Source organism: Thunnus thynnus, chromosome 22 (genome assembly GCF_963924715.1).
Source record: "Thunnus thynnus chromosome 22, fThuThy2.1, whole genome shotgun sequence".
Classification (NCBI taxonomy): Eukaryota; Metazoa; Chordata; class Actinopteri; order Scombriformes; family Scombridae; genus Thunnus; species Thunnus thynnus.
This window is the reverse complement of record NC_089538.1, coordinates 18,057,773-18,074,900: the sequence shown is the minus strand read 5'-3', so window position 1 is coordinate 18,074,900 and position 17,128 is coordinate 18,057,773. Positions and strand designations below refer to the sequence as shown.

General features: G+C 41.7%; 1 protein-coding gene across 2 annotated transcripts in view; it reads right to left on the bottom strand.

Moving 5' to 3' along the window:
- The window catches only part of arhgef40 (Rho guanine nucleotide exchange factor (GEF) 40), a 43,343-nt gene extending 26,651 nt beyond the window's left edge, over positions 1-16,692 (bottom strand). Inside the window, exons 1-8 of one of the 2 annotated variants that reach the window (XM_067579108.1) lie at positions 16,471-16,692; positions 7,835-7,924; positions 6,880-6,987; positions 3,522-3,807; positions 1,808-2,966; positions 1,302-1,540; positions 1,025-1,213; positions 34-148 (exon numbers count right to left, since the gene is read on the bottom strand). In XM_067579108.1, the coding sequence (XP_067435209.1) occupies positions 34-148; positions 1,025-1,213; positions 1,302-1,540; positions 1,808-2,966; positions 3,522-3,807; positions 6,880-6,987; positions 7,835-7,924; positions 16,471-16,473 (2,189 nt within the window). In that variant the 5' untranslated portion in view covers positions 16,474-16,692. The remainder of the gene's footprint in view (positions 1-33; positions 149-1,024; positions 1,214-1,301; positions 1,541-1,807; positions 2,967-3,521; positions 3,808-6,879; positions 6,988-7,834; positions 7,925-16,470) is intronic. The other variant, XM_067579109.1, reaches the window with a different exon arrangement.
- Between the last annotated feature and the right edge of the window lie 436 nt (positions 16,693-17,128).

Sequence of the window (17,128 nt, the reverse complement as noted above, 5' to 3'; positions counted from 1 at the left end):
TAATTTTCTGACTGGAAGCAAATGCAGCCTTACCGAGTGATCCTGTAATAGCTGGCCAGGACCCGGGCCATCTCCTCCTCACAGAAACCTTCTTCTGATCCATCTGTCTCTGTTACAACCAGAGCACGTCCCAACCTGTCCACTGTACCTGGGGTCGGTAAGCATTAAGCATTGAGAGATAAGGCCAAGATAAAGTTGCTGCATGCTGACACTGATTAGACATTACACTGGATTATTTGTGTTTTATAATGGTATCATCCACTTTGATTTGGGATAGCAATTTTTAAAGCTTTGGAGCTACAAAAGGAGCATCTTTTTCCCTCATTTCTAAGAAGATTTATGGACATTTATCCACAATGGACATCAGATATATTGATATCTCTGGAGAATGTAAGTCACACTGAATCTAACAGTATGTGTACCATGTATATGTGTTCAGATTTGACTGAGTTATGACCAAGACGATGAAGAAGAAAAAATGGGTGCGATTTTTGATTGGGTGCTAACGCCTGGGAAACAATGGATGCGTGAGCAGCGCCTGTGCACTGCAGAACCTCTTGCTTTTCATTTCGGCGCCCATGTTAACAGGTTAGAGCAGCCACACAGCCGTCTCACACGGGCTGCTGTGTCGCGTCATCTAGAGATTCGAGGTCTCACCTTTTTTCTTCGCGTGACGCGCGCGGTTCTCAGCAGAAATAGACAGGGAACACGATAGAAAGATAGGGCTGCCAGTGGCAGAAGCGCCGCAGCAGACACGCTTCCTGTGTGGACACTGCAAGCGTGAGAGACGCAGCAGTTCAGTGACGCACACGAACTGCTGAGGTTCAGGCATCCAGTGTGTCCCAGGCGTAAGGGTTAAAGCCCACATTAGCCCACTTATGTACGTAGGTGTACAGGACAACAGCAACAAAGAGAACAACAAAGTCACACATCTACAAGACTAACTGCAAAGGCTCTCCATGTGCTGGAGAGTTTTGAGGCTGACTAGTATGACAAAAATACGTTAGGCCTGTACAATACTTGCCTGTCAACTTTAGCTTCCCTGATTGGAGAAGCTCAGTGTCCAGTTCCCTCAGCAGAGGAGGCTCTTTGGGTGTTACGCCATTTAGTTGGTCAGGACACGTCTCTGCTGTCCCTGCTTCCTCATTCGAGTGGTTAAATAAGGATGTGCCTGATTGACCATTACAGACAGGCAAAGATTCAGCTTTTGTCTCTGTCAAGAGATACAAAGGTTATAGAAAATATTCTAGTGGTATTTTAGAACCTAATGTTCATGCATTAAATTTCAGTTTTCTTCACACCTGCACTGCTTTTCTTTGTGTTTTCTGTCCCCTCATTAGTTGATGTGCGCTCTCCATCGGGTTCGTGGGCCTGTTCTTTTGGCTCTGATTGGTTCTCTTCTGTGATTGGAAGTTGTGTTGAGGTAGAGCCAGTGGTGGGACTTGGTTGAGGAGTTTTACCCTGCAGTTTCGAGACCCTCTGGTGTGCACGGCCACCAGACCTAGCCCTCCCTTTGGCCCCCCTTCCCTTCCTCTTCCTCCTTAAGACAAAGCACAGGAAGGTTTTAATAAGGTACAAAAGAAAGTTAATAATTACATTGTTCAGACATAATGTTTAGGATTTGTTTAAGATGTGTCTTTTGTATCATTGGCTTCAGGCCTATATGTGTGTAAGTTGGGACAACCTGTATCTTGTGCACTGAGGTTTACACCTAAGTGTTACTGATCTGTACTTTCATATGTAAGTGCGAAAAATCAAAACAAATAAGATGAAAGAGCTTGGTGCCCCATAAGAGGTAAATCTGTACCTTGGAACTCTGAATCCTGCGGTTTTAACTTCCTTTCCTCTGGGACACACTCTGTTCTCATTTTTTCCGTCATCCCTTTCTTCTGTCACCTTTGCATTGGATGAACTCTTCATTTTAGTTCCACTGTTAGTGATCTCTCCGCCTGCTGAAACTCCAGTGAATGGTCTTTCTGGTGCATCTGATGTCGGGGTGGTGGCATCACTGTCTTCACTCAGTGGTTTTTCTGTATCCTCAAAAACAGAGTCTGAATGAGATCCGTGATCTGAGTGGCCCTCTATAACATGCCCAACTTTGTGGTTCGTCATGTCAAGGATTTCATTTGTGACCAAACTATCGCCACTCTCAGAGTCTTTACTTCTATGGTCATCTCTGCTTGGCTGTGTGAGCCCATTAGTCTCTCTCTCCCTTCCCACGCCAGGCCTCCTCTCTTTGAACGGGCCATCAAAATAAAGCCGGTGGTTTTCCAGGCCCTCGGAGTCTCTACTTATTTTATCTCCTTCATCTGAGTCATGAACAGAAGAGGAGTAAGACCGCCTTCCTCTGCCTGGTTCAGTGACCCCTGTTGGAGGCCTAGGCGATAACACGTCACCTTTGGGGGTCACCCCATCTCTTTTGGCCCCAAAGGCAGCTCGAAAGCTGCCAAATCCTTCCATTCTCCCATAACCCCAAGCTTTTCCTTTCCGGAGTTTAATGGCCTTACCTCTCCTACACAGAGGCAAAGTCTTGGTCTTACAGATCCCGTGCATCTCCAGGTACCTCTGCCTTGGGTCAACCCCTCCGTCAGGACCACCTCTGGGCTCCAACAGCTCTACATAGTCCCCGTCAAGCTGAGGGTGTCTTGCTGTCCGCCCAAGCCCATCTTCACTGCGCCTTCGCCGGGGAGCAGCAGACTCGGAGTCCAAGCCATCTGGTAAATCATCATCTTCCTCCTCATCCCAGGACCAGGAGTCCAGTTCTCCAGAGGATGAGCCACCCCAGCCCCCAAGGGTGCTGCCCCCCTCACTGGGTAGGCGGTTGGATATGGAACCCTCGTGGTTGGACATCAGGCCCAGCTCCTCAGAGGGGTCGTGGATGAATTTCGGGTAGACAACCTCCTTCCATGGAAGGCGCACCACACCATCACATGTACTGACCAAGCAGGTGTCAAGACCACCACCAACTGTGAAGCGACAAGAGAGGAGTAAGAGTAAATTAGAACATTGTGTTCTATTTAAGCCAAGTTTACTGTATGTCAAGTCATTCTACTTAAAATAAGAAGACACCAACATAAGCTGGGTGGAAAACAAATGTTTTCAGTTTTAAATTTTTGTTACGTCATTCTTTAGCTCTGTTGCTAGGTTTTTCTTACTGCCCACTGACACAATATATCACTCCTATCTCTTGTTGCCCTTCCAAGTGCCATCCCTTGTTTGTAAATTTGTCTCCACTAGACATGCACACATCTGTTTTCCCTGTAGTCTTCTTCACAGTCAAAGCTGCAAAGGTTTAACTAATTTTCACCTAAAAACATGATAATAAACATAATCCTAGATTAGATTAACCTCATAGACTTTGTCCTGACTTTTAACCTTTCAAAAAAAGAAAACAGATCAGAAATTAATTAAAAAAAATATCTGTTTTATCCCGGTGGTTTGGGTAGAAATCATTACTGCTTTCTCGTGTTTGATGTGAGAACAAAAAATTTAAACGTAAGTAAAGGGCATCCTTCCTTTACCTTCCCTCTTGTGGCCCCGTTCTTTGTTGACACTGTGTAGCCACTCCGTGGTGAACACAAGGGGGTGTTGGGACTCAGGTACCAAGATTTCCTGGACAGTGCGTCCCCCAGGGGCCAGACATTTTAGGGCCAGTCGAGGGCAGCGTGTAGAGAAGGGCACCACCTGCAGGTAGAAGTCATTACTGCGCAGGAGCCTCCAGTCTAATGTGGAGAGCTGGACGACCACTTTTTCACCCAGACACAGGGGCCAGCCAGAGTGAAGGAACAGGCAGCCCAGGTACTGAGACTGAAATGAAATGCAGAGGAGTAGAAGAAGAAAAGGAGAGGCAGAATGTGTATTAAATGTATAATTAAAATTAGCGACTATCTGCATTAAAATTACATCTTACATGCATCTTACAAATCTTCTCTCTTTACCTCGTGTTGTGCAATCACTGCTCTTTTGAAATCAGATCTTTCAGAGTCCCCTCTTGCCAAAAATCGTATTTAATGCTCACACACAATCTGGCCCTACCATTCACAAAACACAACCCGCATGAGCCAGTTGGAGCCCTCCTGCATGTCTGTGTTTGGCTGAGGTACTCGGATGAGTCGAGTTTCTAGAACTGATACCACACCAGTCAACAGAATTCACGAGCTCAACTGGTCAAAAGCCAATTCCACATACAAATGTCCCGACATGTGACTCACACGGTGTTTTCTAAAGTGTAAAACTGCTTAGCTAGCATGACACAGTGAAAAGACTCTAAATAGCTGCCCAGAGTCAATGTGAGTCACACAGAAACATGCAGATAACCAGCTCTTCACAACAGCCAGCCACTGTTAAAGCAGTTCACTGTTTTATAAGCAGAAAACACATAAAGTAGCTCTGTAAAACTGAGAAAATCAATCTAAATCATGCACACTAAACAACATGGGTCTAAATATAGAAATTCCTACAAGGAATAGTAGAACTCATTTATTTAGGTAGAGGAGAGAAGGCCCCTAGTGTGAGCCTATGCACCATTAATCTACCGATCTATATAGAAAAATACACCTTCATCCAAATACTATTCCCACCTAAATCAATCTTGTGTCGTATCTAATATCCCCTCTCTCTCTCTCATAGTCTGATGTATAAAACTCACCCAGAACCTCTCTCTGCTGTTCCCAGTCACGTCTAATCGACTGACACAGGGCTGCTCCCTCCCCCTACATACCCTCCAGACTCACGAGACGTGATCGAATTATATTCCTGATTCGACCTCTCCTCCATCTTCTCTTTTCTCTCTCTCTGTCCCTTATTCAATTTCTTCCCTTATTGCCTCCCTCCTGTCTCTTTGCGTGTCTGTTCTCTTGCAAAGTGGTAAAGTTTCAGGGGAAACAAAATTGTGATATCTGTCAGGGTGGATATTTGCATTAAAAAGCATGTGTGACTTTTGCTCTTTTAAAAAGTTTGTCTGTTTTGAGTCAGTCCACATTCTGTAACTCTCTGTGTCTCCTTCAGTCCCCCCTCCCTCCTCCTCCTCCTACTTCTTCCTCAATGTACCCCAGTGTTTACTCCTTCTTCACCGCCTCCCATTTCTCAACCATTCCTCAATCAGCCTACTATAGTCTGCGACTTCCAGCATCTTCTCTTTTTTCGGACACACACACACACACGCGCACATGCAACCACGGTGAATGAAAGCCATGTTCATTCTCTCCTTCCACTCCCACCGCTTTTCTGTTACTCACTCTCGCTTTCTCTCACAGCAGTAACACACTCACATATGGAAGGAATTAACGTCATGACTCACAGTCTAACTCCCGTCCCAGGCAGCTCTACTCAGCGACAATGAAAACATAGTTTGCTCACAATGCATGTGCATGTGTGTGTGTAAGTCCAGGAAAACTGAAGAGGGAAATATGAGACAGTTCTCAGCCTGCCAGCTTGTGCTAAACAGTGTGTGCTGTTTATCTTTGCGTACGTGTGTATCGGAAAGTAAAATAAAAGGAACGCTGTTCAGTATAAACCTCCGAGCTTTGCTTTACGTACATGTTGCATCTTATTTGTTTGTGTGTGAGAAGCACAAAGTACGAGAGAGTTCACAATGTTTGCATAGTAGTGTATCCTGTGATACTATTTCCATACATTTGCTTTTGTGCTTATGCTTAACAACCAGAAATCCTTTACTTATGCTTCATTTCACCATATTTCACGCGTCTCTGTCTATTCAGTAGAGCTTCCAAGGCAGGACACACCTACCTCTGCAGGTCACAGCGGCTGATAAATCTCAAATTTCACCAGCCACTTTCACTAATTTTCCTTCCAGCTAGTGTTTTAGAGCTGACTGGACCCTCCACAGTGTAGTTAGTAACCGGCGTAGGGTCACGCATGTGTCAAATTATGCATGCCTTGAACTCTCTCTTTGCACTGGGGTCTTCATGACACCAGATACTGTGACACTCATTAAATTCATAATGTGGTGCAGCACTGGAAAATGTTCAAATATAGTGTCATTTTAATGGTCAGCATTCATGGAAGTGAAGTCTTGTGACCTCACCTTTTCTTGTCCTTTAAGACTTGAGACTTGAATTATGACTTTGTTTCAACTGACTTGAGACTTGACAAGACTTGAGACTTGATTTGGAATTGCACTAAAACACTTGTGAAAATGTGAAATCTTAGTGAAGACTCATTAAGGTTTCTTACTTGTCCTGACTTGTCCTGACTTGTTCTGACTTGTTCTGACTTGTCCTTTGGAATTTGAGACTTGACTGAAGACTCTCAGTTGACTTGAAATCAAACCTCAGAATTGCTTTAACGACTCGTGAAACTTGGCTTGGACTTGTCCCAAAACAGAAACAAGTTGAGCCTTGTGAAGACATAAGACCTCACATGGCCTTGATGTTTAGGACTTGAGACTTCACTTTGACTTGTATCAATTGACTTGATCTTGCCCTAATAGGCTTAAAAATGTGAAGCCTTATAAAGACTTGCCCACCAGAACTGAAGGCTTGACTTAAGGCTTGTTTTGCCTGACTTGGACTTGCCTCAAAAGGCTTAAAAACAAATGAAGCTTTAGGAAGACGTATTATGTGACTTTGACATGACTAAACACCTGCCTTGAATGTCTCAATTGACTCTGTCTTTCCCCAAAAGACTTAAAAACAAGAAAAACCTTATTAAGACTTGTAACTTTCCTTTAATCTCTTTTTGACTGACTTGAGACTTGACTTGGACTGCCACACAGACTTTCGTGCATTAATTTGAGTCAAAGAGCTAACAGCTGGTACATTTCTCACTCTACACTTCTTTCATTTGACAGATGATTGTGCTCTGATTATACAGCTTTGTGTGTGTTCTCATCTGCAGTGTTTGCAGTCTGGAACTCACACAGGCATGCTGCTGGAGTTTGTGCAGGAGGTGCTTGGCAGGAACGAAGTAGTCCAGGAGGTAGCGAAGACTGTCATGTTGATAGGTCGACTCCAGGACAGAGAAGACCTGGAAAAATATGTAGAAGGCGCAGATGATTAGCACAAAACAAAAAGCTGTAGACTTCACAAATCACTGCCTTCATTGTGAAAACCTTTCTTCTTCGAAACATCAACTTCTCATGAAGTAAGAACAGTCTTTGTTTCAGTTGCACTGCCATGCATTTGTGACTGTATCCAATGGATTTCGAAAGGGTTTCGTTTGCCCAAGAGTGGGAGAATTTCCTCGACTCAGACAGCATGTAATCAGAAATTCAAAACGTAAAAATCACAAAGGCTGCTTCACTTGATCCTTATTATTTCATCAGGCAGTTTTATTTTTCCATAGCAGCAAAGAATTATGAATGGGAGCTACATGGCAACTTGGAACAAACCAATTACAAAACTCTCATTATTTAACATACTGAGAACGGGTTGTTGCTGAAACAATGCTTGAAGGAAAATATGAGGATTACACATGACAACACATATGACTTTTGTGATGCTAAGCCGAAGATAAAAGAGCGTAAAGTTGCACCTGTAAGATATCGAATCACTTTTACCCAGCTGACCGCTCTTTCCTACAATGGAAGTTCAAACTTAAAATGAAAAGAGTTGAAGTGTTTGGCAGTACAGGTCATGTCAAGATCCTGGTTGGTGGAATAGAGTTTGACTATAATTGACCAGCTAGATAGATTTTGTTTGTGTTGGCTTCTAGCAGCAGTTTATATCCGGAGAAGGCCATTTTATCTGCACAGAACATCGCCTTCCCCACATACTCCAACACCCTTATCATTTAATTGAATCTGCATTATTTATATACCCATGTTTATTACTGCAAAGACTAGAATTAAGGTGTGTGTGCTTGTGAGATCTACCTGGGAGAGGAGGGGCGGCGCTGTGCTCTCAAAAGGAGGATAAAGAGACGAGAGCGCCCCCTGCACACAATCCTCCATTGCCTCCGAACCCTGAAAGAGAGAGAGACAAAGATGGTAAGAAAGGGTTAATCCATAAACGGACAGTGAGTCAACTCTAATGTCTGTGTTTGTGTTTAACAGCCGGCTTGTCTCGCCTTTTGTTGACACACATACACACACACACAGTGACAAATATACACACATACTCTACTTTCAACTTCCTGTTGTATGGTCTGGGGAGTGTCAAACATTTCCTTCGAGGCCCAGTGAATGTAAGTACCCCCAGAAACAAAAGAGTCAAACTACTCCCTAATACACACACACACACACACACACACATACACATAAGTACATACCGTACATGCATGTGCAGATGCATGTACATTAACATGCACACACACATACACGTGCACACACACACACACACACACACACACACATCATAACACTGGGCCGGCCAGTGAGGTGGAGGGTGACAGAGCAGAGCACGCAACACATACAGTGTTTATTTTTCTACATGGCCTGTTGGCATGGCAACCTGCAACTTTTTCTCTCTCTTTCCTAACCTCTCTCTTTCTCGCTCCCTCCCTCCACACTTCCTCTCAAACCTACCATCTGCTTCTCTTCTCAGTTTTTTTTTTTTTATCCCCGTAGCTGCTCTTTCTTTCCTCATCTCTCTTTTTTTTTTTTATACCCAACTTTCTTTGTTTCACCTCCATCCGACTCTCTGAATATCATCTGACAACAATTATGTCGAGATTCTCTTCAACAGTCGGCATATTGTGCAGAATAACTACAACAACCGAGGGGATGGACAGAAAGCCATGGGAGAAAACCCAGAATGGGTAGAACAGAGTGTACGGAAAAAGAGAAGAGCGGCTAGCGAGGGAGGCCAGGAGGGAATGAGTTGGTGGTGGTGCGGGAGGTTTATGGAAGAAGATCTAGGTTCAACAGTATGTGAAAATTATTTTTGAGGTTTGTTTATATGTACAGAGGGGGTTTGGGGTTAGCCACAGAGAAGGATAGAATGAGTACCAAAAACAGGAAAGTATTTGTAGTTTTTCTGAGACTAACTTACGCAACTCAGTCTGAAATGTACTGGCAAAATTAATTAAAATGAAGGTTAAAACAAATGTCAAGAATTGTTATTTTACCAAAGCATGGAAGAAAGAAGGAGAAAATGGAAATTTAGGCTCTGAAGAGAACAAGCATTAAGGTGGAAAATGACTGGGGCCACTGGAGGTCAGTTTCTGAATGGAGGGTTGAGAACCAAAGAGGAAAGTCTGAGACTTATAAACAAGACAGAACACTTAAAAAACGTCACATCCGACCTACAGTATAACTCTAGTTGGAGACCTGTTCTGCTGAGGTTGCTCAGGGTCATTCACAGGAGATGTTACGTCTTGTTTCCTTATCCACTCTCTTGGCTGCAGAGCAAATGTTTTCAACTGTGACTTCAGTCCTTATGGCATCAACAGCAGAGTGACACTGGGCTCAAAATCCTATTGATTTATTTTTCCATAGTCACAGAAGAATTTTGGAAAACAAATGACAAATCTTGCATAAATGTTGCTGAACACGGCTCAGGTTTCCAGAAGCAGAGAAGCTCAAAGGTCATCTTAGTGTGCTGGGTTTCAGTGAACAAAACCACTAATTCTCCAATAAGTTTTTTTTTTTTGGCAGGCACACATACTGTAAAATGCTCATATTAAAAGGACATAAGAGTAATTATTTAATTCATCCTTTTTTATCTTAAAAAAGTAAAAAAAATTCTGCCACTTCCATTTCATAGAAGTTTCTGAGCAATTAACCTTTTTAGGAGTCATTACATTGAAACAAGGCAGAAAAAAAGCAGCGGTGCACTTCATTGCACCACTCCACACTGGAAACAAGTTAAATTAAGCCACCACATTTGAAGATATTCTCTTTCTTTACAAAAACAAGCAAGATTTTAAGACCAAGACTAGATTAAATAAGTTGTAAGAAGTAAAAACAGACAGTTAAAGCAGACATATGTTATTGTTTGATGCTGTGATAGATTTGGAGATGTTTCTTACTCATGTATAAAAGTCTCCAACATTACCCTCTAACTTAAATGCAACACAAATCTTGCAATGTTTGAAAAAGGGGTTCAAGTCGGTTAAATTAAAGTCTGTGTAAAGACATACCGTACATCTTTTATACAGGAGAAGGTGTCTCAGTGTGTAGAAGATGGTAAACAACAGTCAGTCACAGAGCGTGCTGTAATAGGTGTAGTTGTAAAAGAGGTTCAAACTGCCTTCTGGCTCACTGACAGAACATATTTAGTCTAGTAAAAGCACAGCGGGGGGTTCAGGGGATTGCAAGGCAAGACAGCAGGAGCTTCCTCTTAGACTGAAACCTTTTTAAAGCATCCCACAAGACTTGAGTTAATTCAACATGATGGTGAATGAAAGTAAAAGCTAAAACATATTGCTGATCTGACAGTGGACACTTTCTGATGTCGTTTTAATGTCTGTTTTCTCAAATGCATGACACTTTTTTGTATGTATCTACTTGAAGTATGTACTGTACTGTATTCAGCCTTTGCACAGCTTCCGTACATTCATCAGAATCAAGCTGAATGGGAACAACTGTAAAATTTGAGTTCATCTGGCTCAATAGAGCCTCTCAGTATCAAATATGAGGTTTGTGTTTGAGAGCAGCCGCACAACAATGTACCACTCATAGTGCTTCATTACTTAAGTGTTGGTACAAATGGGCCATTGAAGTTTGAAGAGCTTATCTAAAACCACTTTTTAAACTCATTAGCTACAATTTCATACCAACACTTTTGTTGATATTGTGACTGGCAGACAAGCTAAAATCAATGTAGCTTACTTAGTTTCAAGCTAGCTCGCCTGCAACAATATTTGGTTTGGATGTGTGATGAATAATTGTATGCCACCAGAGCCTTTTACACCATGTTCACTCAACATTGACTCTCTTTGTGTTTGCATGCCTGTATACACAGTTTTCGACAGGATACACCACTGATAATATCCAAAGAATGGAATTTCAGTCTGGCAGCACAATACAGACTGCTGTCTAATAGAGAAGAAAAGAGTGATGCTGCTTTTCTATCAACCCACAAAATCCTGTAAAATTAATACTGCTTATTTAATGTATTAGCAACACAGCTATGTCATATGTTTAGTCTGGGTAACAGGTCAAGATGATTTATTCAGCTATACTTCACTCCTGTTTAACCTAGCTTACAGTGCATCTGATGCAATTAGTTAGTCTTCCTTTCGTTCACAGAACCGTGCATACACATGAAACAAAGCCCTGATTAAATTTGTAAATTAGGTTACTTTTCAGAGTCCAAGACAGAAGGAAACTTTCATGAAAAACCTGGCGCCTCTTGAAGGGACTAAAGGTGTAATCCACTTACTCTTCAGTCGGATACTTGATGCTAATGCACTCACATGTCTTACTGTAAGTAAGTCACTTTGGACAAAAGCATCTGGAAATCGAGGCTTTGCATTTATCAGACATGTCCTTGCAAATGCTACCAGCATCATTTGCATTCTTTTTGAGAACTAGCTGTACACACATGCATTTCCAAAGACGACCAAACTAGAAAGACGATGAGGAACAAGTCTCAGCTAGGAGCTTGACAGGAAACATGTCGGATTATTTTAGAATTAAAGCCTCCACCACAGAAGTGCATGTGACTATTCATACTTAATAAACAGACTTGTTTCTAAGCAATGCCTTCCTAGTAAATGTCTTTCAAACACATGTCATCAGTCTGGAACAAATTGTGCAGCGGGAAAGTACTGCTCAGACTCAATTGTATTCGCTAAATGTGTTAAGTGTAGTTAAAATAGTACAAACAAAATATTAGGGGTAATACGGAGAGTCATTGCAGTTTTTATAAAGTTTTTAATGAATTTACCAAATACATGGTAAAATTATGTATACATATACATATATTTTGTAAAGATACCCTCCATTGATGTATTAAGACATAAAAATCCTCTGTTTGGAATAATAAATTGTGTTTGATCTGAGTTTTATTCACAAAAAACTTCAATTACATTGTTAAATATCCTTAAAATTACCTCTTCTTCCTCCCTGAAAAATCCTGAATCTATGTATATGCAAATATGTTCTATTTCAAAAGTTTACTTGATGACTCCAACTTAACTAAAAAGTCCATTGTCAGTGTATGTGCACTGAAGGCTTCAAGTTTCCACACCACATATGTATAAGTTGCATACTGGACCACTAATGGCTCCCAAACTAGTTGTGATGTCACAAATCATACCTCTGAGTACACGCCTTAAACTCAGATTTTTGGTGAGCGAAATGTTCCACTTGCAGCAGATGAATGTGAAAACAATCTTCTGGTGCCAAACTAAATCTGCACAATGAAGCTTAAACATCCAAATGAAGGAAGAAGAAGACAAACAGATATTTGGGTGGAGGGGAACTTGTTAAAAGTTATTGTGAAACTGAAATTCCATATTTCAGTTGCATGGTGACAGCTGAGAAAACTCCATCCACTGAGGAAAACTGTGAGATGTGGTTGAAAGTGCTGGTCAAAAAGTATTAAGTGAACCATGTTTTTCTTTCTTTTGTCAGGCTGTATGAATAATATAACAACTGACTCAGAGCTCCCATGAGACTCTGGGTTGTATCATGTTGTTTTTGCTTACTAATTTACAGATTGACAAACCGTCAGGATCAGTTTTTATCTGCTTACTGCTCTGGCACCAAAAAATATCAACATGGGTGGCATTTGCAAACGTCACACTCACTTTGTCCACTGTTATTTACGGTCAAAAGTGTGTGTGTATGTGTGGAAAAGTGTGTTCATGTAGCACCTGGTGTGTCAGTGAAGGCAGCGTGCATGAGTGTGCATCCTCCTATTTGTGTGTTGAATACAGACACACTGTACGGAATCGGGGTTTGTCATTTTTGCGTCAGACTTCCTGTCTTTCTCCCATGTACGCAAGCTGAAACGGAAGAGGCAGCCATAGTCATCCAAACAGATGCTTGATGCAGAGAGAAAAATAGGAGAAGGACAAAGCAAGAAAGTGAAAACTCAAGTGGCTTTGTAATGTACTGTATATAACACTTGAAATGTCCTTCAAGCTGGTTTAACTTATTGATGCATGAGTGAATAGAGAAACTGATTGAAAGGGAGACAAAGTGACAGAGAGACATTGAGAGAACTATAGAGAGAGAGGGTTCAGACAGAAAGAGGAAAAGAGAAAAGACAGAGGAGGAGGAGGAGGAGGAGGCTGACCAGTGGGAGAGATCGATGGGAAACAAGAGCAGCACCAACTATGATAGAAACCAGATGTAGACCCCTACAGTACACGAAGGACAGAGAAAGAGAGGAAGGGAGATAGAGCAGAAAGGAGCTGGGAGAAAGGGGGGCTGACAGAAGATGACATGATTTGTATAAAAAAAAAAAAAATAGAAAGAATGCAACAGAGAAAGAGGGATCAGAAAAGTAGAAGAGGGGAGGCGTAGAGAGGAGACGGGGATAAAGAGGCAGACAGACAAAGGGAAAAAAAGAGGATGAGGAAAGAGGAGAGCCCCTGAAACTGATTTCCTTTCTTAAATCTTCCTGTATAATCTAACCTGACATACAGTAGGTCAAACAGCTTGCCGAGATCTTTTACGGATTTAAGTGCCACAGTCTGTTGCTGAGGCAAGTTTCACACAAGATGAGATTTCACACAACCCTTCATCCATTCATTGTCTCATATTTGAATAGTGCGTAAAGTACAAGTAGTGTATCATGAGAGATGAGAGATCGTGGCAGTTTGATACATTTGGTGGTGTTATTGGTCTTTTTGGCGTCTGAAATTTCCCAATATAACCTACAAAGTAGCTTTAAAGCAGCTATAGTCAATATTTATATGTTAACAATGGATCACAGTTATGAACTCGACTTTGAAAACTCTCCCCTCAGCTAAAGCTTTGTAGCATCTTTCAGCTAACTGCCTGCAGCTTTACTGTTTTGGTTCACTTGCGTGGCTCTCATCAGCATTGTTTTCAGCCTCAGCAGCTCTAAAAACTGACTTTACACTATATACCCAACACTAAACAGCAAACAGGCAAAGTTAGCGACTAGCTGGTGAACACAGTGGAGCATTTCGCAGCTTAAGAACCAGATATTTCCCTCAGGAGTTGGTGGAGACCAAAACAGAGCTAAAAGGAGAGTCAACATTGGACTTAAACTAAGACTTGAAATGAATGCTAATGTTCCTCTGTATCTGCTCTATTACCGTTGAACTCACCAAAGTATTTGCTAAGATCTGGGAACACATTGCTACACTGAAGTCCGTTTGGGCAAGAAACAGCAGTGGTTCAAATGACAATCAGATGACAAAAGGCAAGATCAAAGAGATCAAAACTACTTTATTTGGAAGTAAAACTGAAAGTAAGCATGCCTGAATTGTCAGCAATAATCCTTACCTGCACAGAAAAACTATGTGCGCACAACTACGGTAAGTTTAGTGGCTGAAAATTGAAAATCAGTAAGAGCCGTAATATTGAATAATTCTACGCCATTCATGTATCTGGAGAGCCGACAGGAAGTCAACTGGCTCGATCAGATAAGGTTGGCATCTTTCCACATCTCAGCAATTAACTTGGTGAGTATGTTGTCCTTATTACTCATAGAAACAATGGCCAAAACTACAAAAATAAGTTAAACTGTAAAAAAAAAAAAAAAAAAGCAAAAACTAGAATTATCCTTCAATTTCAAGATCACATTTTCTATGTATTCTGAATTTTTACAACAAGGTTAGGATGGAATTCATGCTGAAATGCAAATTAAAAATAAACAAATTGCTTGGATGTCCCATAAAGACACTGATTCGATGCCCACGAGCAACAGAGTTCAGCGTTGAAAAGTGACCATCCTTTTTCTGCCTGCACTGTATGTGTCAGAGAGTCTTGACAATCACAGGAAACTCAGTTAAAGATTCCTGTGATTGACAACATAGCTGACCCCGTCTGGAGAGTTTTAGTGCTGTTATCTCCACCCGCCTGGTACTCCAAGCAGATTAAAACAAACACAGAGAATCATTTGCTTACTTTCATCAGACTTTTTTTTTTTTTTTTTAAATCTTGCCAAACTCCTCGAGGATTGTTACATCCCATTTGAGTTTCAAAATCAGAGCACGCCAGACAGAGGGAATGGAAATATCCTCTGTCACATATTCTTGGCAAAGGCGTTCAGTTTGTGTGTGTGACTGTATGACTTTGTGTGCGTGCATAGCTCCTTGCTGATGCATTTTAACACCTATGTGCATGTGTTAGCAGCCATGTTTGTCCCTGAGCGAGTATGTGTGATTGAATTCATTCCTCTTGTGGTGTTTTTATGTACTGGGCAAATGTTGTTTGAATGATTGGTCACTAAAACAGCTGATGCAGTCACTCCAATGAGCTCGGTGTAACAGAACAAGTATTTTCACTGATGATTTTGCTGTGATTTTGCTGTGTTTATGTGGTTTGTGTGTACATCTGTTGTTGTTTTCCATTCTAAACTTTCCCAATTGGCTACCGAGGGAGATGAAACTGTACAGCACATGTTCTTCCTGCCCTGAAGTCCATGCCATCCCTTGTTCCCCTTTCTCTCTCTTTTTTATTTCTCTCTCTCTCTCTCTCTCTCTCTCTCTCCCGCCCCCCCTCTTTTCTCCCAGGTCCAATGTGGAAAATGCGGCATCACTGAAACCACCGCTGCTGCCGTCCAAGTCTCCTAAAATAAAAAGTAACCCTACCCTCCTCTTTTATTCCACTCTTTCCCTCTCCAGCTCTCCCTTTCTCTCTGCTTTTTTCACTTCCTCTCTCTGCCAAACTGCTCCACCCTGCCCCGCACACAGAATCGGGGGAACATGATCTAAATTTTTTTTCTGTTAATTCCTTTCTTTCTTAATTTTATTTGCCTCCTTATATGTGTGCGTGTGTCTGCCTGCCTGCCTAACTCATCTCTCTGTCTCTGCGCCTCTGTATGTCACTGATCACACCATGTGTGGGTGGAGATGGTAAACAAAATCCCCAGAGATGCAACAGAGGGTTTATTCTCTTTCTTGGAGCCCCTTATTCCCTCTACAAGTCAACCACAAAAAAGACACCCAAAGTTAAATCATGTCATTAAAATTTGCTTGCCATTGGGATTTGACAACTTTGTACGCAATTAAATAAACTGCTGACTTATCCTCTAGCCAAAATCCAATGCGTGCCTCTCTGAGAAGTGATGAAAAGATACATAAAAGTAATGCTGTTTGAAGTTTTCAAAGCACATATGGATGCCTGGATGTTTGTTTAATGCTAACGTATCCTAAATCTGACAAATTTAACTAAATTTAAGGGAGGCAAAACTTTAAAATGTCACGTTACCATAAGTTAAAAACAGAAAACCCTATAATAACAGCCTACAGGACTTAAAAAATGAAAATAATGGCACGTGCCCTATGTTTGGAAATATTTTGTGATACATGACTAAAGCTAGAACAGTAACAGTGTATCTTCTTTTGCTAGAAAACTATTTTTTTTTAGCATTTCCCGGACAGATCTGGACTCTCCATTTGCTTAAAAAAGTGGGGACTTACCATGACTTCAGTCGGGAATTCCTACATAGTCCTCAACTCCTTTCCTGGATTCGCTTCCTCTCCGCATTCTCCGCAAAAAACTTTCTCCCTTCACTTCTTATAAAAGTCTTATTAAACAGCCTCCATTACTTCCTTTGACTGATTTCAGCGCGTAAAGAAAAAAGTCTGTCTCTCTTCCCCGGCCTTCCACACTCTGCGCTGTATTTCCCAGCCCTGGGAATGTCCAAGCTGCATATCCCACCCCACCCCCTTCCCCCACCCCCTTCTCCGTCTGCCCGGCAGTCCCACGCACTCCCACCTCCCTCTCCTCCTCCCTCTTCTCCTCTCACCTAACAAGAGCCCCACAGTCCCTCTCAGCGCTCAAACTTTCCATTTTTTACCCCCAGAGTAACTTAAATGAATAGACAATTAAAAAAAAGCCGTTACCCCACCCAGTGCGGTGTAATTGCAAAAAGAAACTTCTGATGTTTTATTGTTTGGCTGTTGGAGAAATTGCACGTTCTTTATACTCAGTGGGAGATAATTAGTCTCTTTGTAATTAAGCTTAATTTAATAAAAATGTGGCAGTCCTAGAAAATACTCAAATTATCAATGCTATAGTGTGTCTGTTTCTATTTTCTTACAATGGCTGCGAAAGAACCACAATGATAAAGAACAA